This window comes from Heliangelus exortis, chromosome 9, assembly GCF_036169615.1.
Source record: "Heliangelus exortis chromosome 9, bHelExo1.hap1, whole genome shotgun sequence".
NCBI lineage: Eukaryota > Metazoa > Chordata > Aves > Apodiformes > Trochilidae > Heliangelus > Heliangelus exortis.
In genome coordinates this window covers 11,220,468-11,242,862 of record NC_092430.1, presented here as the reverse complement: position 1 = coordinate 11,242,862, position 22,395 = coordinate 11,220,468, and the positions used below count along the sequence as shown (strand labels likewise).

The window sequence follows — 22,395 nt, the reverse complement described above, 5'->3', positions numbered from 1 at the left end:
CATCTAATGCTCCAAACTTCAGTGTTTGGATTTAAAATTATGATGACCCTTATCCTTATAGTTTACACTAAGAATGCCAATAAATTTATTAACATGGGTTAATAACGTTAATAGTAAACATTTAACATGAAATAGAGGTTTTAACAATATTCACTGGGCCAACACCAACAGCCATTTAGACCACCCTGGCTCTCTCACCCAAGCTACTGGGAAGGAATCATGATGTCAAGATGATAATTAGTCACTGTAACTGTGGGAGGAATTTAGATGTGTATTATGTTCATTATCTGGTCACTCAATGCACCTGCAAATTTAGATGCATAGTTTTGTGCCTTTGAGTCTAAAAAAATCACAGGTTATAATATGTTTATTACACTTATTTGGCTTAAAGTATAGAATGATGATACATAATTACTGAATTTCAAGTTATCTGCTTTGATTCATTGTCTGAAAAGTGATATATAATTGTAGATATTTTCTACCATATCAAGTCCTGTACAGAAAGAACACTGACAAGAGCACTTTTCTTCAAGCAGGCAGCCACTACCCCATAATTGATTCTTTTTTCCCACTGACAATGTCCAAGATTACATCTGACTTGCTCATGTGATGTGGTATTAGAAACCAACAGTCAGACATCAAAAACGTTTCACAACAGGAGCTACTGATAGAATTATTTCTTGACTATAGGAAATAAATTATGTCAACTCTACCTCCCACTGAACTGCCCCATAGGAGCTTGCCTGTGTTTTTTCTGTTTCTTTATTGGAGACAGCTGGTTTTAATTCAAAGACATCATCTGACATAACTGCTTGCTAAATATATCAGACTGCTACTTCTGTACTAAGAGGCATTTATAAGCAAGGCCTACAAACCCAGGTGATTTTAGTATAAGTAATTATTCAGTAAGTTATTTCAAAATTTATCCTCCTAAGAAGAAAAGGGAATATTTTCAATTTTTACTTGCACATATATAGATAGCCAATTTTTGTAGTCCTGGATATTTTGGTATGCTCAGTAAAACACCAAACTTGTGAAACAATAGAACAATAATTTGCTATTTAAACATTTAAAATTTTTGCTCTGTGCTAAACCATACCAAATAAATCTCACTGGAAAGTTATACAGAAAAATTCCAGTACAAATTGATTTCCAGAATCAACACTTTTTGCTTCTCTTTTAATTCTCTGAATAGTCCATTTATTCACATGTGTAATGATTCTCCGCTGCCGTTTATCTGTCTTGCTTCTTGCATTTGTGGAAAAATGTCTGAAATGTTATAAAATCAGAACGTTTCACCTAGCTCACACACAAATGGAACATTTTAAGAATATTTTACATTCCATTTGCAGGTCATACTGCAAAAAGAAAGCCAGCTCTTCAGTTTCCAAGGGAGCTCTACTGAGACCACAACACACAGAGGTACTAATAATCTGAATACTAATAATGCAACATCTGAAATTTAATATAATAATAATAATAATAATAATAATAATAATAGTTTCAGTTAAAACAGCAGAAAGTCCACTTGGGATGTTACTATCCTTTTGTATGATTTTTACTACATAATTTAAAAATAAAATGTATTTTCTCCTCCCATGTTGCCAAAAGCATAAGTAAATACTATTTGACCTATTAACGGTCTACAAAACTCTTCAGCTTACTAAGCCATTCTTTTCCAACACAAATGTGTGTTATTTTCATATTTTCTATTCTCAATACAGATACAAATAATTTCTTAGGAATTTGAACAGTATCTTTGTAGTGAAACTTCATAGTCTTTGGTGCAACTATAGATAGCAGAATTTTTGATTGGGAGTTACCTTACTATTTGCAGATTTTACGTGAAAACAGTAACAGACTTGATCCATCATTACAAGATGTTGCATCATTTTGAGAAGTAAGATTTAAATATTAATCTGAAACTTAAGTGTAATGGTTAGTAGATTGATTAAACATTAACAAAATACCATTCCAAGACAAAAAAAAAAATTAAAAGCTAGTGGAAAGATCAGATTGATGCATCTAGACATGAATTTGTCTACTTATACATCACAGAAGACACAACTAATTAGAATATAAAATTTGAGAGCTGCCAGCTCTACATAAACACTGCAAAAGGAAGAAGCTACTGTTAATTTTTATATTCCTATTCCTCTGAAGTGAACAAGCAGATCACAATAAGTTTTACTTGCCAATAAATACCAAATATAAAATTTTTACCACCAAAGAAAACTGTTGCAATCTAGAAATGCTGTTTTTAATTTCTGCAACCCACCAGGTAAGTGTACCCCATTACATATGGGAAGATATTGTTTTATTCTAATTTCCCACCTACATTTGAAAAACAAGCTAGCAGAATCAATAAGAAATACATTAAAGTCAGTTGCTAGTACATAGACAAAAGAAAAAACAGGAAAAGACTAGAAAAACTGTAATAAAAGTTCTGTTTTCTTATTCCATGCATTTCTACTGGGATTTGAAAGATGCTAATATTTTCTGGTACTTACCACCATAACACTATGGAAATACATTCACAACATTTTTATGTTCAGCTTTATTCCACTCTGTTAACATACTTTGAAGGCTATCTCTGTTTTGTTTCCAGCCTGCTTCCCCAACTGAGAAGGAACATTGATCTGTATCTGACTTTCCTAAAGGTCACAATTTTATTCTAGAGGAGAAACAGGGCTAGGCATCATGAACAAACAAAACCAAGTACATATACACCGCATCCTGATCCCTGCCGACCTGTAAACCTGTGGTCCAACCATCACTGCTGTGATGGTAGCTCCATATGTTTTTACGGAATCACTTCACCAGCCCATCTGGGCAGTATGGATACCCAGGGCTGCATCAGCCAGCGCCCCTTTAGTCTCCTTACAACCTCAGGCATGCGGGGGAGTTTTAATGAGCTCTAATTATGCTGAGTAGCTTGTAGCGGCATGTAGCTTAGTGCTCCAGTCTACGTAGCTACATGTTATTTCTACAAGTACATTTGTATTTTTTCTCTTTTAGACTCTTCCTCCTTACATTCTTTCCTGTTAATACAGAATACTTACGTTTTCTATTTGTTATAGCCTTATGATCAGCACAGACTTGAAATGTTTTTCAGCCTCACCCTTTTACCCCTAACTTTTAATTCAGACAGCTGGGAGGGGTGGGGAGACCAAGGGGGTGAAATTTAGCATAAGAATATTATTAGAATATACATTAGAATATATATTAGTATTATCAGATCTTGGATGCCACCAGTTGAACCATTCTGTCAGTTGTAAATCCTTCCTGTTATTAGCATCCCCAACTCAGCCTCTCACTTCCTACTTCACACTATCTTTCTCATCACATGGAAAACAGACTTTAAAAACTTACCAGTGCCCAGAGCAGGCTTATGCTTTTTATTAAGTGATGTTTCTCACTTTAAAAACCAAAGCAAGTCCTTGTCTCTGTAACCGGGCACTCTGTAACTGACCTTGCTTTAAAAATTATAATTTAAAAAAAAAGAAAGAAAAGAAAAGAAACCACAACAAACAAACAAAACAAACATTTCCCGCTGCACGTCCGGTTATTTGTGGTATCAGAGGGTTCCATCCCTTCGTCCGTGTCCCCGCTGAAGCTGCCGCCCCGGGGAGGTGACCCCCCCGGTCCCGTCGCCTCGCACCCTTCCCCACACGGGGGAGCTGGGCGCCCGCCGGGCCAGCCCCGACCCCTTCCCCGTTACCACCAGGGACCGAGCGCGGCTCTTCGCAGCCGCGGGGCGCAAGCGCGACCGTCGCTTATTCCCGCACGAATTGCATAAAAATGCAAGGTCCTGGTGCACCACGGTAACGTCAGTACATTTGTCTCTTTTAAAACGGAGCCCCTTGAGACATCAAACATTTGGCACCCCGCCAGCTGCAGATAACTTGAAGGCACTTCCTGTTTTGGGGTAATAACTGTGCCCTGCACTAAATTAAATCTCTACCCGAAGAAGCAACGCACATTAACCCGCAATACCATTCTTCCTAGCAGCAACAGAAACGCTTACACAGTTTTACGCTCGAACATAAAATAACTCACTGTTTTTGAGCTACCTGGCGCACAGAACCATGTCTCTGGGGCTTTCTCTGTCAGGGAGCAGGACAGCGGCCGGGGCAGCTCAGGGGGACGGCGCGCGGGGCGAGCTGACAGGTGCCATCTTCCCGGCGGCGCGCGGCCCGTGGCGCCCGCCCGCCCCGCCGCAGCGCGGGCCCGGCGGAGGGCGGCAGGACGGCGCCGCCGCCATTTTGCTCCGGTAATCCCTGGTAATCGGATTTGCCTGTGGCTTGTGAAACGCAGGCTGAGCCCAGCACCCCGGCTTTCCTCCTTCGTTTACTGACTGCTGCGTTGTTTTTCATGCGTTTATTTCAAAGCAAATGCTTTTTGTGCTTAATTAACGCAGCCAGATGGGATATTGAGCGTATCAGCCAAGTTGTTTATGTGCAAGGACTGTAAATTTAGAAAGATGAGGAAATACAGTGTTCCCTTGTATCCAACCCCATTGCTCCGTGGTCATCAATGCAGTTTTGTCCACATCATTTAGAATTCCTCTTAAACTTAATAAAAGGTTTGGATTGCTTTACTCTCCTTCTAAGCCTTTATCTTGGGAAGAAACCGAAAGCATTTATGGAATCACGTAGCTCTGTGCATAACTTCTGCTACTTTCCACTAAAAAGAAGAGTTGAAATATTTCCTGAGAAAAGTAAGATCTGAAGTAAATTACATGCAGTTACTTAACTATAGCCACATTTACCTTCTTGCCCATATCTGACTATATGAATTATCTTCTTCAAAAGCATGTACAGGAACTCATCCAGCTATGTTTATTTTAACCAGTAGTCTTATTCGCTAATTTTGGTTACTTCAGATTATTTACTGACTCAAGAATTAAGTGCAACAATAGTATTAGTGCTCCAAAAGCACTAAGAAATGCTTACCCAGATAATGAAGTAGCTGATTTCATTTAGCCAGGTGCTCGAATGTATTCGGCACAGCCTCCCTAGAGAGCCTCTCTCTTTCTGCCTCTCACTTTAAATAGTCAGCAAAACCTGTTTTCCCACTACTTGGAATCATGAAGCTTAGAGAAAAGCTGGGCTTTGATACAGGTGAAAAACAACGTTAGAAAAATAGGCAATTTGCTTTTTTCTTAAAGGTTGATTGAAAATACTAATTTTGCCCAAGGCTAACCTGTGTTTATTTTTACAAGCTGCCGTGTATGAGGTTTCATTGGACAGTAAGGTTGGTTTCAAATCTTAAGCCTATGCATTAGAAACATTGAATAGTAGGAAAAAATTAATTTTAGACCAGAAAAAATTAAAATTCAGAAGCTTGAACTATTTTATTATTGTCACCCTTAGAGGGCCTGGAAGTTGAAATTTTGCTAGAGCTCCTTCATGATAAATGCTGCTTATCATCTGAGGAAACTGTATAAGAGCAACATAAAATATATGATTGATTATTAAGGAGCTGGGAAATCTTTTTTGGAGCAGTCTGTCCTGGCACTATCATACGCAGCTGTGATTGTTTAAATGGTAAGGAGAGAAATTTGTTCTCATCAGGCTGTCATAATTTCAGTGACTGATTTATACAGCACTCTTCTTTCTCTGTTTTACACAATCAACACTGAAAGATGATTTTAGAAATACATCTCTGTGGAGAGCTTAAATACTTCTTGTGGATCATTGGAATTCTTATAAAGAAGGTCACCTACTGAAGCAATTTGTATATTTTTAGCTTTCACTCTTTGCTAAAAACATGTTTCTTTTATATCATAACAAACTGAGTTGTTCTTTCCAGCAGCTGTTTACGAACAGCTGTGGGAGGTGGAACAGATTGTTGAAGAATACAGAGATATTGACTGTAAAAGCAAAGTGCTTCCCGAAGTTTCACAACCTTCTTTTTTATTTCAACCTCCAGAAATTCATACTCTCATGTAGGTTACTTTCAACCATGGATTTTGTCTGTTGCTCATTAATTATCCTTTCTTCGGTATTAAGTGCATATGTACATATTAATATGTATCAGTTATCTGAGACAGTGCCATAAGTATTTGTGACAACTATGTTGTCCATAACAATAATATGGATTAAATTATACCTGTTGTAATCCTTAAAACAAAGAAATGCATTGCTGAACAACAATAAATACCAGCATCTTTCTAGATTACATGAAAGAAATTTAAAGAAACTAGGTTATGAATTTCCCCTGATTCTTAATTAAAATTTAGTAAATTGTTTTGAAAATCAGATGCATAAGTGTAATTTGTATAGCAGATAACTCCAACCTAGAGATGCTTATTTATTTGTACTTGACCATTTGATTTTCTGGCAGTCTTAGTGTCTATAAATCTATCTATACCTATGATCTTAGTCTCTTCTAATATGGTAAAATTGCAAGGTATAAAGAAAACTGTCAGCAAATTTTTACTTTAAAACTTATTAAACAGTTCCAAGGTTATTAAAGTGGTGGTGCTTGGATGCTTTGCTGAAGTCTGATACTTTCACTTTTGTAAATATAATGTGGTATCCTTAAGAGAATTTCCAACTGCCTGGGAAAAAACTCTTCCAATCTTCCTTGCTAGCTAAGCAGTTTCAGTTCTTAAACAGCAGCAGGAAACCATATATATAGCATTACCAACTCTTGCAAATTCTTCATGAGTGACAGGACTTTGGCCAGGGCTTGACTGGTTCCCTTAGTGCGTTGAGCAGAGCAGCCTATCCATGAGAAAAACTCTTGGATGGACTATCTTCTATACTGCTTTCACTGCTGAGGTCAAAGCATTCAGTGATGCTGCTGTAGAGGTCAAAGCAGCTCCTCTTTGCCCCTCAGGCACACCAACACTTCACTCACAAGTGGTGTGCAAGAAGGACCCAGCAGCCCAAAGTGGCTTCACACTGCTTTGTGTCACATGAGCAAGAGAAAGAGTTCCTTTGTGTAACACTTCTCCTTTCCTTCAGTATCAGGTGGAGGGAGAGGAAAGGAAGAGCCTCGCTATGGAGACCTGCAGCAGCTGCCTGCTCCTCCAAGTCTGGTTGAGAGGAGCCTAGCAGAACTTAGCTGGCTCTCAAGCTATGTGAGCTGTGCATGTGCACCAAAGTCTTTCTCCAAGGTATGTTGCCTTTCAATTTAGGCATGGCCTAATCTGAGTCCCATTAACACTAAACAGAAAACATATAAGCAGTTTTAAGAGTATAACTATACGTTTGTCTTTCTACCAGTCTAAAAAAGAAAACTAAACAACAATAATAACTGACATGAATCCAGATTTTTCTTTTGCATAAAATATTGTGTTGTGCTACAAGCTACAATCAGCTGACTTTACATCTTGCTATCTGTGAACAATATCAGTATTATTTTCCACTTATGTCTTTCATTTTTTATGTACTGCTGACAAGCTACTTTTTAGCCTCCTACACTTCTGGGACATATCATAGCCCTTAGCTATGATAGCCCTTAGCTAGGACTATCTAATTGACAGATCAATTGCAGTCACGAAGCTGCATTTGCAGAGTGACAACAACAAATATTTTTCTATTGCTGACTGTTGTCAAATGTAGAAATTTATATACATTTTATTTTTGTTAATTCTGGACAATTACTACCGGTAATTGTTATCCATTCGGTTATTAGAAAGATAAAATAAAAGTAGTCAAACCTAGCCTCCCATTTTCCAATTTTCAGAGGAAACATCCTTGGAATATCTGAACCAATGTGCACAGGAGCAGCAGCCAAGCTGTGCGCTCATGGGCCACAGTTACGTTCAGTCAGGTGTGCAGAGGGCTAGACCAGCACAGTCATTCTTGCCCTTTACTACAGCTGATGTACTAAATCATGCTAGACTTAAAATAGAACTAAATCTTTTTCCCTGGAAACACCTGATTTAGCTGATCTCCTAGAGAGCGACACACAGCCATTTTAAAAGCTAGAATGAGTCTTAAAACTGTCTTAAAGCTGCCCACCACTGATCTCCAGTATTCCTTAAAACATTGTAAAATATTTTTGGTTTTGCTGTTACATCAGTAAATTTTGTATGTTCAAAACACTGCACAAGTGATAACTATTACTTGGAATCATCAACTTAATGTGGCCATTTATTATGGCAACTAACTTTACACACAGTGACTTTGGCTGTATGCTATTAAATACTCTTAAGCTCCATTTTGTGCTGACCTAAGCAGCCCAGCCCAAGCCCTACTGCCTTACTCATCCTCTTCCATCCTGCTGCATGTTTCCAGCCTAAAAGCTGTAGCAGTGCCTCTGGTCATGCAGTGGACTGCAGCAAAAGCAGGTAGCATCTGGCATTAAGAAGAAAATCTCGATGGCTCCAACTCTGGTTTGCGCTCCATGCTCTGCCACCAACGTGAACTGCCCCAGGCACAAATCCTGGCCTGACAGTGAGCTCAGCTCAGGTGGGGAGCAATAAATTATAAGTAACAGAAAAAGCAGTTGACTTGCATCTCCCTAAGAACTTCCCAAACCCCTTTGTAGCATGTGATGGTACATAGCAACAATGTTTATGGCTCAGGATTATGAAAAGATTCATGTGATAGGGCTCAAACTATCTGGAGTTAATACTAGGTTCTGGTACACTTGACTAGTGAGAGTTATGGAAATGTTTAACATTGGCAGGGAAATCTTTATTTGCTAAGTCACATTGTGACGCATGAAGCTTTCTCTCTTATGGCACACTCCAAAAAAGTCAATGGGAACCTTTTAATTGATTTCAAGGAGGTTTTAATTAGGCTACTGGTCACACAAGCAGCTTCTCAGATTACACCAACTGAATTTAAGCTCAGAATCTGCAGATTCCCATTCTTCCAGTCTTTTTAATGATGAGCATTTTAGACTAATTTCTTAATGATATCTCATCTTGGGATAACATAGTTAACCCAAAGGGTTGTATACACTTTTCATATCATACACAAATGAGTACTTTAAGAAAGGCAAACTAGAACCTGTACATAAACTCGGTGAATTCAGTTAACAAATTTTTAAAACTAATATATCTGAGCTTATTTTAAATCCAGGAATATAAAAGAAAAGAATACTTGCACAGAACGCATGAGTACTGCCTAAATGTGACATCTAAATCTTACCCTAAAAGTCCATGAACAACTGCCATTTTGACTTCTATAATTTTTATTTCACACCCTGCCTTTTTCTGTTGATGACTGTCAGAAGACAGCAACTGGTCATATCTCTTTGCCTGGAAAAGCTACATAGAATGAGAGTGCTGCAAGCAACACCAGTTTCATTTTTATTTAGTGACTTTTCTTTGTCACTTCATACTTGCTTCTGAATGCTGGTACAAGAGTCAAATTTAGAATGCCTGAACATTTCTGAAAGACACTGTAAACCTTCATTTCCATTCATACTTTATGGTCTTAAGGCTTTGCTAGAAGTACTCAGAATCTTGGAGTGTGGTTTCAATATGTGGACCAAGCCTACCATGCCAATTTTGTCCAGTTATTCCAAGTCCATTTTTAAGTATGACGAAAAAAAAACAACCAACCAACCAAACAGAAGAGATATGTCCATTGAAAACACAAGGTTTTTAGGGTAGGACCTTTGAGTATTAAGAATTTACATTGGGCCATGCCTGGAAACCTTTTTATATGGTGATTTTCAAAATGCATACATTACTGTGAGCACATGGTATGTAAATGCACTTGGCTGCTTAATAAGCATTCACTGACACACATCTGCAGCATTGCTAATGTACCTTTTATTCGTATGTGGTTGTCAAGGAAACAGGTTATGGCCCTGTATTCTACATAAATATACTGAGCAAGTGTTCTATGATAATATACTTAAAATAGGTGTTACTTAGGTTTTGTAGCCCATTGCTTCTGTAAGTTCAGGTAACCTGAATTTACCTAATTTTACTGTTTCACTGAATAGTTTAAACCACCAATGTCATCTTACTGTCTCTGAAAATCCATTACCGTTTTCTATGTCAGACAACCTTGTGTCTTAAAAGTAAACTTAAGTAGAGAAAGCATTTTGAGATATTCTATGAATTTAAGAGAGCTTTTATGTTTTGTTCAGTTTTTCTTATAATTTGGTTCCTTATCTTACATTCTCCTGGGCAGCCTTATTTAGTTTTTTCTACAAGGTATCACAGAATTAATGGCTACGATGCAGCAAACCCTTTCCTACAGAAATTTGTGCAAATAGTGCCACTGTAATAATGAAACTACTCTCTTTCTCTAGCACAAATTCTACTCTATGATACAAAAAACTGTGTTCACAATTAAGGAATTGATCAGGATTTCAATTATTATTTCACTCAACACATATATCTCTCAAATCTAAAGCAGTTACTCAGGACATTTATTTTAACCAAGATGATTATTGCACATTCACAGTAAAAAGAAAGGACATAGCTAATAGTTGAAAAAGCCATGCAAAATGTAAAGTTAATTTTGAAATATTGTGATTATTTATCACAATACTATTCTTGAATTCCTAAAACACTCATGATTCAAGAGGTTTTTTACTACCATTGATATATAAAGGTAGAGATTATATGAACTGTATATGCAGCTTAAGCAAAGCAAAAAAGCATTAGAAATGGGCATTGGCATTAAGAGAATTCCTCTGTCTCTCTTGTATGGCACAGACTTGTAACGAACAATAGTGATTGAGATCCAAAGTTAATATTCTGGCAAGCTCAGGAGGTTTGCTTGCTTGCCAATATGTTTGATTTGTACAGACCACTGGAGATGATAACAACCTGTTTCATAGATACATTTTGCCTGACTTTGTTTGTCCAACCTCTATAGTGATAAAAATCCAACAGAAACTGGAAAAATCCAACAATATTGATGTGAGAATAAAACAATGTGGAACCATAGCAAGAGCAACTCTTATGATTGTAAAAAAGGTAGATCTTTAACTGAAGTAAAAATAATCATGTATTGTAGTGGGTTTAAAGTGTTAAATATTTTACCACTATTTCTATGTGAGTTTTAAAGATATTTCAGCTTGGTATAATCACCCCATAAACTTACCCACCTAAAATCAGTTTGTTCTTCTGTTAAAGTCTTTTAAAAGTGGTATCGACAGGTGTTTCCGGCAAAACCCTCTCAGTAGTTTTGTGAACTCTGTGGCTACTGCATATCAGCCTGCAAAGGGGAAAATCCAAATTTAATGGCTAAATTATTAGACAAGTAACTAATTTCCAGATACATGGTGTAAGTAATAAGAATTTTCTCTGGAGTGCAGTAGGACTCCAAATCTACATGTGGGAGGCTTACAACACAGCAACAATAAAACAGTACTGTTAATTAAACTGCTTGTGAATACTTCTGCTTGTGTTGCCTTATTGTGGTTTGACCTCTGTAGTGCAAACAGTTTCATAATATGTTCTAGACAGAAATGTAAGGATGTTTTCTAGTTTAAAATATTTTTTCATTGGGTTCACTGGAAAAATGAGACTAAAACCAATCCTTGGCTCTACTTCTCTGCCTCCAGGTCACATATATCCAAATTATTCCTCACACATTTATCTGATATGATATCAACCCAAGACAGGAGGCTTCACAGCTTCCTCAGTTAGTTTGGTCCTAAGTTTCGTAAGATGAAGCAAGTGGAAAACAGGAGTATTTTAAGATTATCTTCAGAGTTTGCGTGTTTAGAAATTAAATCATGGTACAGGGAGAAAAAAGCATCATTACTAGTCATCTATCTTGATTCCACATAAATGGCTGAAACCAATTACAAGTTACCCTTTATCTTAAAAGCCTCCAGGCTGTGGTTTTGGTTTGTTTTGGGTTAGGTTTTTTTTGTTTGGTGCTTTTTTTTTTTTTTTTTTTTTTTTTTTTTTTTTTTTTTTTGCAGGCATTGAGAATGTCTTTTTTTTCTATTTCCATTCTGCCACTTTTCCTTTGGTCAGACATCATCACAGTATCTGTGATAATGACATTTCTAGGCAATTCTTCTTCTCTGGAACACACTTCCTGTATCTCTCCATTTAAATGACTATTCCTCTTTGTCAGACATCCTGATTTTATGTTTTTATACATCAAACACCCTAATAAGGTTATAATGTAAAAGTGTAAAAGTTATTCAAAACAGGGTTTTGTTTCAAAGATAGTAAAAAAATTTAAATTGTTCCATAGCGCAACAGCAAAATCTTATGGATAAGGCCTTATGACTCAGCTGATAGGTAAAAGATCTTACCAAAGCTAAAATCCCCAAATTTGGTGCATTATTATTGCATGCAATATTATACGCAATAAAGCCCTTTTAAAACATAATAAAGCAATACATGTGATAAGACAACATGTGCCCCCAAAGGGTTAATTGGTACCTGTTAATTACTTCCTGAATCTGTCTAATAGTCTGACAAGTATTATCTTAACACAGGTAGTTTCACACCGAGAGACCTGCAGTTTCAAATCAAACTGAAGTTTAGAGGCAAAAGTAAGCTTAGTAAGAAAGTCACTAAAAAGCAAGTAGGATTTTTAATTTGATTTAATTTTCACTCATTCTTTGTATAGATTTTCTGTGGGGCAAAAATTGAATTTGCATGGGTAAATTAACACATTCCTCCCTATAAAAGGGAGGCCCCAGTATCAACAATTAGACTTTTATGATAAAACTGAAAAAACACCCCAACCCCTCCTCCCCCCAACAATAGCGGTTGCAGGCTGTGCTGGAGGTGTGAAAAACTGCATCTGCTCCTAATGCCTCAGCTAGACCTACCATCAAAGAGAATAAAACAGATGAAGTTTACACAGGATTTCTTACAGCACCTCTGGCTATAACATTCTGACACTCTGCATTAGCTAAATGTAACGACCTTTTAAAATACATACAGCAAGCCAGTGTTAACAGTCAAACTGGAAACAGCACGCTAATTGCTAGACTCCTCCTTAATAAATCAGTTTCTTTAGCTTGAAGAAATTACCATTCACAGGCTGTCAATGAGGTTTTTCTAAGACTCAAGAAAACACTTGAGTTCAGTTATATTAGACACAAGAGGACTTGCACCCCCTAACAAAAGAGCAAATTTGCAAATGGATTTAAAACAACCATAGAAAAGCATGCCTACGTAACGGAGCTGCTCTTTCTTTAAATGCCAGGAGTGGATATGTTTGAACACAAAGATGTAGTAAAAACAGTTTATCACCAAGTGCCCCATCTTTTCTAAAGATAAATGTCACTAGCAATAAATAGCCTCTACATAGCATCTGTTCAGCAACTTCCTTTAAAGATAACCACACAAGAAATAAACAAAATGCAGTTTTGATAACTACATGCAATGGCGCACTACGTGTTAACATTCCAGACAGGAAAATATTCATCAGAAGCAAACAACTAGAAATAAATCAAATCAAACAAAGAAAAGTAAATTTTAACATGCCACTTGAGAGATGCCATTTGTTACGTTTTCAGTTCTGCTTCTTTAGGTGGAACCAGGGGAGTATTGCACTGCGTCAAATTAATCTCTTAATTATGAATCAAATAGTTTTATCATTTTTATTAAGCACTGGCCTGTCGAGACAGATGACAAGTCATATTCTTGAACAGTTATACTCTTTATTTGGAATGCAGTGAACTGGTACATTTAGAAAGAAATCAGAATTAATTTGATATTACTGACACTGTCACGGCTATTATTGATAATTGGCTGTGCTCCTAAATACCTTCACTGCATTAATTTTCAGTGCTGGGTCTTCATCCATGCAAAATATACTTGAAAATATCATTTACAGTCAAGGACATGAAAGGAAAATGGCTACCCTGCTGCAGAAGTCTCATTTCAGTAGTGAGAATTTCTCAAATCGTGTACAAAGGAGATTCATAGGGAGAAACACTGCATTGTAAGCTCAGTGCAGACATTTAGTAGCATCTGCTTCTGTATAAGCAGTTACTGGTGCACATAAGATCTAATTTTACTGATACTGTTAAAAATATTAGCTAAAAATGGAAATAAATAATTATATTTTGCAAAATCTGTAAGGTCTGCAAACTACTGCAGTCCACAAGTGAGCTTATCTATAAAGGCTTGTTTAAGTTCTGCTCCCGTATGCTTAAATACAGCTCTTAACCCAAACTTCAGAATGGTTCCACTATTTAGAGAAAGGTTTATTAGCATTACTGTGGCTGAATTCGGCAAAGGTGAAAGAAGACTTAAGCATACTTATCATTATCTACATTTCTCAGCTGCTAAATATTTCAGTTATACTTTTATACTTGTGATAATAAAACTATCCCGTTTACACACAGAGTACAAACCTTGACCTACATACAAGACCAGGCTAAATGAAAAGAAAAGAATGCAGGGTACATTTCTGGAAGCAACCAATTCAAAACAGGAATAAAACAGTTTTTTGTTGTGTACAGCTTTATAAACATAGCATCGTTTGAGAAATTATAGCCGCATGGAAACAAAATGAGATCAGATTCTCATTTAGAACTGAAAGGAATCAACTGCAAAATTTCAATTTGCATTGTGATACTGCTATTAAAGAGAGTAACATCTTTCTGTATCTCTACTATTGCACCTTTTACAAGGATTTGGTTACCAAGGAAACTGGTTCTGGGCCAATATTAATCTGAAACAAATATATTACAAAAGTTGGTGTAAGTAATACAATACTCATAATTCTTTTTGTTCTTAATGCTTACATTCAGGTTTTTGTGCCTACGGCTGCTACGTTTTTATTTCCTAGCCTTTTTTTGTATGAAGTAAAACACACAGCAGTGAACTGATACTCGTTTTAAACTGACAGGGCCATCTATATCAATCTCTCTCTTTAAAGCCATCCTACCTTAAAATAAAAAGAAATACTGTAGGCTTATTTTTGTAGCTAATATTGAAAATATAAGCATTAAAGCATATTACTTTTTATTTAAGATTTCGTACAAAACAAAACCGCTTACAACGGAATTTAAATATTTTTCATTTTTATCTACCTCAATTTTTATTTTTGCATGTTAAGTGCAAGCTTAGTAATGCTTATAGTCAGGTTTATAATGGAATTGAATCAATAGGATTTTCAAAAATTCTTTTGTTGCATAAGCGTTGCCACGCCCTTAGTACATATGATTATTTTAACAGACATGGTTGCTCTACTTTCACAATAGATTTTTAAAAAAACAGATAAGAACGATTGTCATGCTAATATGTGAAGCCAACAATTCAATATTAGGTTGTTTTCATTAACAGTTTAATGCATTTTTAAGTGAAAGCTACATTCCAAAGTCCATTTCATGTTCTTGCAACACTGACCAAGAAATCAGTAAAACATGCAAATCTCAACCTACCTGTGTGTACCACTTAGTGCAGTGCTAGCATGGCAATGCACCCAGCCATTTTTATGTAAAGCGATGGAAGTAAATTCTGTTCTTGGTCTTCTTGAGAATTTTTAAGAAGCAGTTGTTAAAATCAGATGGGAAGCAGCTTGAATAGACTGTGATCAGGAGAACTGAGTTTATCAATACGGAAAGCAGGAGTGGGAAAAAAAAAATGTCCTCATCCAAGGTTTTCTGAAACTGCAACACAAGATTGGGGTTTTTTTTCTCCTCCTCAGAGGGTTCAAATCTTGAAGCTGACCACTGCAAAGGCCACTCGTCACATTTACTGAAAATCAGCCTATTGATATCACAGCTGAAAATATAAACTCAACAACCAAAGCCCATTGCACAACGTGGACTGCGTAAGAGTTAAAAATAGATTCGATGTGTGCCTCCTACCTGCATAATAAATATGTAAGTTTCAAGTGCTTTAATTCGATATTCACATTAATTAACAATACAATATACATTATTTAAACTACAGTAAACGCAAGAAGAAAAAGGGTGACACCATCTGGAAGCACAGTTTGCTTTTTTTTTTTTTTTTTTCTTTTCTCCTTTCCAAGGGCTAATAATGTAGTTTGAATGTGATGACAAGCTAACAACTCACCACATTGCAAATGAAAAAGGAATTCTTAAGGTGATGCTCAAATATCTGAGCCTGTAATGAAGCACAAGCCAATCTTCACTACTGCATGACATGGCACACAGACCATTTACATACTCACATTTGAGATACTAGGCACAGTATAATGAATTCAATACACAGCATGCACACAGCACAAGCAACGTTAATCCTGCCTGCCATTTTAGGCTTGCAGGAGTAAGATACATACTGCAGCACAGCTCTGGTAAGGGAGGAGGCAAGGAACAGCTCACCTTAAATGCAGTATCTGATTAATGTTGTAAGTGACATTGCGTATCAGCTACAGAGTCTTGGTTCAAGTGGGTGGGAGGGAACAAAGAAAATTGTCATCAACTGGTGATGCAAGATGAGCTCCAGTCACTAACACTGTTAGCAAACTCCAAATTCTACAATGATACAGTAGTAGTCATTTCAAACTCTTATCAAAATCTGGCTGTGCAATGGCTGAGTCCGCCCGCTGAGGAAAACAAAACAATCTTCTTGCTTATTGGAGAAACGCTGGATTGACTACAGCCACATCCTCTCGATGCAGAAAGATTTCACGTCGCACGTATTAAATCCTGGATGCATTTGCTGTGCTTTCCTAATTTTTCAGCCTCAGAATTGAAAAACAAAATAAAAATACAATAACAGCAAAAAAAGCATAACTAAAGGTCTAATGTTCATACAAATAAAACATTTTTTTTCTCTCTTTTCTGTTTTCTCTCTTTTACAGTCCTTCAAAATCCTGAGCAGTATTGACAAACCACACAAGCACAGGGTCTGACTGCATGATCAGCTGTCTGTGTCTACGCTACACCCTGTTAACCACAAGCAGTGTTAGAGCTAAATATATCTGCAATGCAGAAACGGTAGGTGCTATGTGGTATACAATTCTAATTAATTATAAAATATTTTTCTATCTTCAGATACAATAAAAAAAAGAAAATTTGGTGGTGATCTGTCAGGCATGGCATCTGTCAGACTTACAGAACATAAAAGCTATCCTAAGTATACTGACCTAGATAGCACTAAGAAGACTTAAGCAGCGTACAAGCATACTCACTGTCAAAGCAAGGAAAACGAAACAATGATTGTTTAATCAAACTGAAAGCAACAACTCACTACCACAGGATGAATTCCAAAATGCTACGTACTGTATATTCACATCTCATGTTACTGGAAGATGCAAAGCTCCTTTGTTTTTTTTTTCTCAGAGGCTTTTCTTAGCTACGGTTGCACAATGACATTCTGACATCATGGAGGTCAATGCAGATACTAAAGCGCTGTCATCTTTAAGAAAAAAATAAGCTTGAAACATTAAACCACAGCTGCAAAAATAACAACTAAAAATTTCACATTTCGTACTTAACATCTTTCTGTTACCTTCTGAGATTAATAGTATTCACATTGTTCAGCCGCATACATTAAATTGGTATCACCCTCTGCAGAGGCTGTGGGAATTAGGTTTTTATAAATGTTATAAAAGGCTTATTTTCTGGAAAACTTCAAAATACAGTAAAATATTTTGCATATATAATGAAAAATATATAGAGAAAAAGCATTAAAACCTGATAATCTGAATTTTTTTAGATGCCTAATAAGCAAAAATTATTTTCATTTTCACCGTATCTCTAAAGGGAGACAGAGAACCATGTTGCAGTTTATTATAACCTGAATTACTTTCCCAGGAGGCTAAACCATCAGGTGAGGTAAAACAAACCATAACATCTACCTGTTTAGAGAGCAGAATCCCCCACATGCTATTTCAGTGACTTCTCACAGCTTCCTATCTCTCAGCTGGCAAATACCGCGAGCTGATACCCAACATATGAACAGAATTGTGACGATTCACATGTTGGCTCTGAAACTATTTCAAAAAAAGATTTCTTTTGGTAAATAATGTTTACCATATGTATAAATATTTTCTGGCCAATTGCTGAAATAAATTGATCCTTTTGAGGCCAGATTTGTACAGAGAAGCACTGTCTTTCACTCAACCTGCCAATACAGACAAGAAAAGATGTGGCTGAAAAATGTGGCTGCTTTCTTTCTCTATGAACCTCTGCATCCTGCAATTTGTCTCTCTAACAGTGGGGACTAATATCAAGTATTACATTAAATCAGAAAATGTTGCACAGCAGCAACTAAACTGCTGTGTTTACATATTCACTTCTTGTTAAAAAAATAGACAATCTGATTTTGCTTTTCCCCCTTTTCTTTCTTTTTTTAAAAGATAAATAGGTGTCTATCTAATTTGGAGGTCTTTCTTTGGGAAGTTATCTGGCATTTTGTTTGCTTTCATTTTAAAGACTGGGAAGAGATGATCGGAACAGTCAGTGCTTTAAAATATTCAGAATCCCCTTCCATAAATAGCACATCTGTCACACAGAAAGGGAACCCAGCCAGCAGAAAGGCAGACCAGACCAGCAAAAACAACTGCTATTCCAATGCATGATTACAAAATAAGTTAGGATTTTAGCAACCCTTTCTTTGGATCTTTTTTGTTTGTTTCAAGCTTTTTAAACAAAGAGCTGTCTGATTATATACATGCCACTAGAGACCAGCTTAAATTTAAGAATGTTAAATATGGATTAATTATGAGCGGTTTTTGATGTCCATGTCTTATTTAAATCTATACTATCAAGCTAGTTGTGCCCTGTTTGAAACCATGACAAAGCTTCTACAGATTTCAAGAAAGGAAGATTTGGGCCTCATAGAGCAGTCTGTTAGGTTTATGAGAAAGTATAATATTACAGTTTTCAAATCAAGTTATGCATCTGTCTAAAGACATTGATTTGAAGGGAAATACAGATTTCAGCAGAGTATCACAATAAATATATCCATTCTTGCATTCTTGAGGTCATCATTGTCATTCTCTTGGAGAAGTACTGTTCTGGGAGAAACGCAGCAAGTTGGTTTGGGTTGTGTGATTTAGGAAATATTAAAAGCCTATTGACAGTGAATGCAGCAGAGGAATAAACATCTCACAGTGAACAGGCGAGTGAGCTTGTCCAGATCTTTATGCATACCTTGTGCATTAATGAGATATTTTCAGTGCCTAGCAGTAATTTTCCAGGATTAGAATCACAATGATTTTGCTTTAGACTCAATGTAATTTCAGCTCAGAAATCAGATTCTAGGCCCTTCTACAGATGCATGATACATGACATAGTAAATAATTCAAAAAATTGCAATTGTAGGTTGCACAAAGTAGGGCCAAATTTTCAAGGTAGTGATATTTTCAGATTGCATGTTATTTGTCAGTCAGAAACTTAGATGTAAGCTCTAACCTGATTTGTTATAGTCCCAAGGCACTCACTCTTTTGATTCATGACTTCAAAATTCTGTGCCTCTGCTGGGTCACGACTATCTCAGCCCATGCTGAGCTTGTATCAGTTCTTGATTCAGTCAGCTTAAAGTGAGGTTATTGCAAGTATCCTTGCTAGACTTCCCAGTCCACTTGTGCTGTAACCTTTCCCACTTTGAAGCTTCCTACTTGTAAGCATACTTCTACTGCATTTATTTATGACAATATCTAATCTCTCCTCACATACTACGGCTTATCAAAATTGGTGAAGAATGAGGACTCCCAGTGTCACTTTGCATTGCAGCCTCCACCTTCTGGTAGGTGGTTTCTGAGAAGAAAAGTCCTAGTCCTCCAGATTGATCACTTGAGAACAGAAGCAAAAGGAGACTGGGTGTAGGAAGAAAGACTTTTGTAAAGTACCTAAAACTGTACTGATGCTTGGCTGAAAGCATTGTCACAACTTGTCATCCTAAGAAGGAGATGGGGGCAGAATGGTAGACTGGCAATTCTGCCAAAGACCAACCTTGTAGCAGTAATATATCGGAAAGAAGACTGGCAGACTTTGAGAAAAAAGTGACAAACACCTTCAGTTTTATATGGCTCATCTCACTTCTATCTGTATGCAACATGGGCCCAAGATGGACCAAGAGAACAGTCCCTCTAGATGCAGAAGACACCCTGGATGTGGGAATTATGTTTGTTTATTTATATGCTTAATAATATATAAATTAATGAACAGACATACATACACTTGGGTTCACTGGTTCATTCCTACCTCAGTACTTTCATGGGGTTTTTGTAACTGTTTGTCAAGTAAATGAACAACATATAGAGAACAAAGGATAGAATCAGTCCCAGCACTGAAGAAACTGTAGTCAACTGTTCTGATACCATCTTTGCAAAGCAATGACATGGGGACATGAAGCACAGCTGGGAATCCAGGGTGGGTGTTTACAAAAGTGCATACCAGAATCAGCTACAGCCTTTCAACAAACCTACTCTTGGAATAACTGTTTCAGCCTCTGAATTTAGCTGCATCAAGTATGTTTGTCTCTTCATTTCACTAGAGCTACTGCAAAAAAACACTGTTGATGAACACTCAGTTTGAAATTTGCATTACTTTGGAAAAAAGAAACCCTTAATCATGAACTAAGTTCTCTGACCTAACACTAAGGTTCAGGAAAGCATCCATATTCAGACATTCAGGCTAGAAGTGAACTTGCTGGTCCAAAATCCTACTGCTTACTGCATGATGCAGAAGCTACCTTTTTTCAGTACTGAAACATCAAGTATTTGTTGTTAAGCTTTAGAAAACAACAGGGGAGTGACAGGGGAGTGAGAAGACTGATGATAAAACCTTCAACAGTTTGCCTTTCTAGAGTCAAAGTAAAGCACTTCTATACCTGATCCAGGTTGTGTACACATGTAGCTCAAGTTGTCCCAAGGACACAGACTAAATCATTTGAGTGCTGACAGTTTTCCTAGGCTTTCCCACAATTACTTCTGTGTCTCTGCATGGCGAAACAAATGCTTCCATTATTTGCTGGGACAGAAAACAGTTGTTCTTTTTTACTCCTATACATGTTTTACACACCTTCATTCTTAATTGCCACGCTCACATAAACAGGCTATCAAAATAATACCTAAGTTGTCTTAAGATGCAAGTTCTTCTGCTATCCTGTTAGACAGGGACGTTTTTCAGCACTACTGAATTAAAAGAGCAGCATTTAAAGGCAGTTTGTCTTATAAAAGGCAAATCCTGAGATCCTACAAAACCAGCAAATATTCAAATATTATTAAATGTATTCTGATACACTTCATTGCAGCAACGTGTTGTGAATCTGCTTTATGGAAAAGCATGGGTTTGCCTAAACTGAAGAACTGCAGACGAGTCATGTATTAAGATACACTGTAGCGCTGTAGATGCTTTTTTGTGAAACAGTTCCAAAAGCCATTTACAGTCTACTACTCTATAAAATCTGAGGATTAGAACACCTGGGATTCAATGTAAACAACTGGCAAAGAGAGTTTCTTTAAAAACTCTTTAAGTCTATCCACAGAATCTGAATAAAGTGACGCCTTTAAAAATATTTGCAGTCACAGTTACAGATTATATTTCTGTATTTTCTGTGTAACATGACACGCAAAACAGCTAGCAATAACAAGTGGCTTTGTCTTGCTTTCTCTCTGAATAGTTGCTTTAATTACTGATGAGCATGGTCTCTTCCTCCAATTATACCTCCTAAGGTCCTGTTTGCTTTCTAAACTGTTGCCAGCCACTATGCCTAAGCATTCACATTTCTGTCTCCTGTCACTCCTGGCTAATTTGCCTGATTAGTGAATTTAGGTATTGAATTTTTACTCTGTTCTTCTCAATTTTATTTTACTCTGTAGTAAAAGCACAACTTCCTTGATGCCCATATCTACACTTACCCAGTGCTTCCTTCATGTTGATCAGCACTTCCATGTTCACATCACCTATTTCTTCTTCTCCACTTTTAAGGGGCAGACTTTTCATTTAGAAGACTCAGAGATTGATATGGAAAGAGCCTTCACTTGGTCACATAAAATCCTGGAGAGATATACAGACATTTTACTCAAATTGTTCTTACTACTAAACAGCAGACAAGAAGTGCAATAAGAATTAGGTTGGAAAACAAGTTTCTCAGTGCAGTCAACATAAAAGTTATTCTTTGCAAAAGAAACTTCAGCCATTTCACATCTTCAAATCAACAGAAAACTTCCTTTTATAAACTCCCGATTAAAGTTAATTCTGAAACGTAAGACTTTAAGCAGGATCAGCTTTGTAGACATGGTCTCTCTCACATATTATCTTTTTATTCCCATAGATTTTGAGTAGGGACTATTCAGCTATTTTGAATAAAAGACAAGAAAACACACATTTCTCATTATTAAAAATAGTGAGAATTCAATTTTGAATAATACAAGCACCAGAACAAGCAGGGGTATGAAGCTGAAATACATCAACAGAAAACAACGTGTTTGTAAGTTCCAAGAAATTTGTTTAGCATTTGATAAAATCAAATATCACATAACAGGACAGAAAAATATCCTTCCTAAGCCTGTTCTTCCTATCTCTTCCTAAAACGCATGTGTACAGCCGACTGTCTCAGCT

The 22,395-nt window shown here is 36.8% G+C and overlaps 1 protein-coding gene and 1 long non-coding RNA gene across 12 annotated transcripts in view; one reads left to right on the top strand and one right to left on the bottom strand.

Moving 5' to 3' along the window:
* Nucleotides 1-22,395, bottom strand: part of ZBTB38 (zinc finger and BTB domain containing 38) — a 45,963-nt gene that overhangs the window by 8,203 nt on the left and 15,365 nt on the right. The window contains exons 1-3 of one of the 9 annotated variants that reach the window (XM_071752116.1): nucleotides 16,204-16,341; nucleotides 15,295-15,522; nucleotides 11,035-11,144 (exon numbers count right to left, since the gene is read on the bottom strand). Coding sequence is in view for 1 of the 9 variants with exons in the window: in XM_071752114.1 (XP_071608215.1) it covers nucleotides 2,511-2,534 (24 nt within the window). In the remaining 8 variants the exon portion in view is untranslated. Of the gene's footprint in view, nucleotides 1-2,510; nucleotides 2,675-3,372; nucleotides 3,499-4,059; nucleotides 4,213-4,955; nucleotides 5,056-11,034; nucleotides 11,145-15,294; nucleotides 15,523-16,203; nucleotides 16,342-21,692; nucleotides 21,832-22,395 lie in introns of those variants that run through there. The other 8 variants (XM_071752118.1, XM_071752120.1, XM_071752119.1 and 5 more) reach the window with 8 other exon arrangements.
* The window catches only part of LOC139799780 (uncharacterized), a 28,929-nt gene continuing 10,807 nt past the window's right edge, over nucleotides 4,274-22,395 (top strand). The window contains exons 1-5 of one of the 3 annotated variants that reach the window (XR_011727465.1): nucleotides 4,274-4,720; nucleotides 6,975-7,126; nucleotides 10,803-10,903; nucleotides 15,561-15,738; nucleotides 16,686-16,821. This is a non-coding gene — a long non-coding RNA (uncharacterized lncRNA). Of the gene's footprint in view, nucleotides 4,721-6,974; nucleotides 7,127-10,802; nucleotides 10,904-15,560; nucleotides 21,833-22,395 lie in introns of those variants that run through there. The other 2 variants (XR_011727464.1, XR_011727466.1) reach the window with 2 other exon arrangements.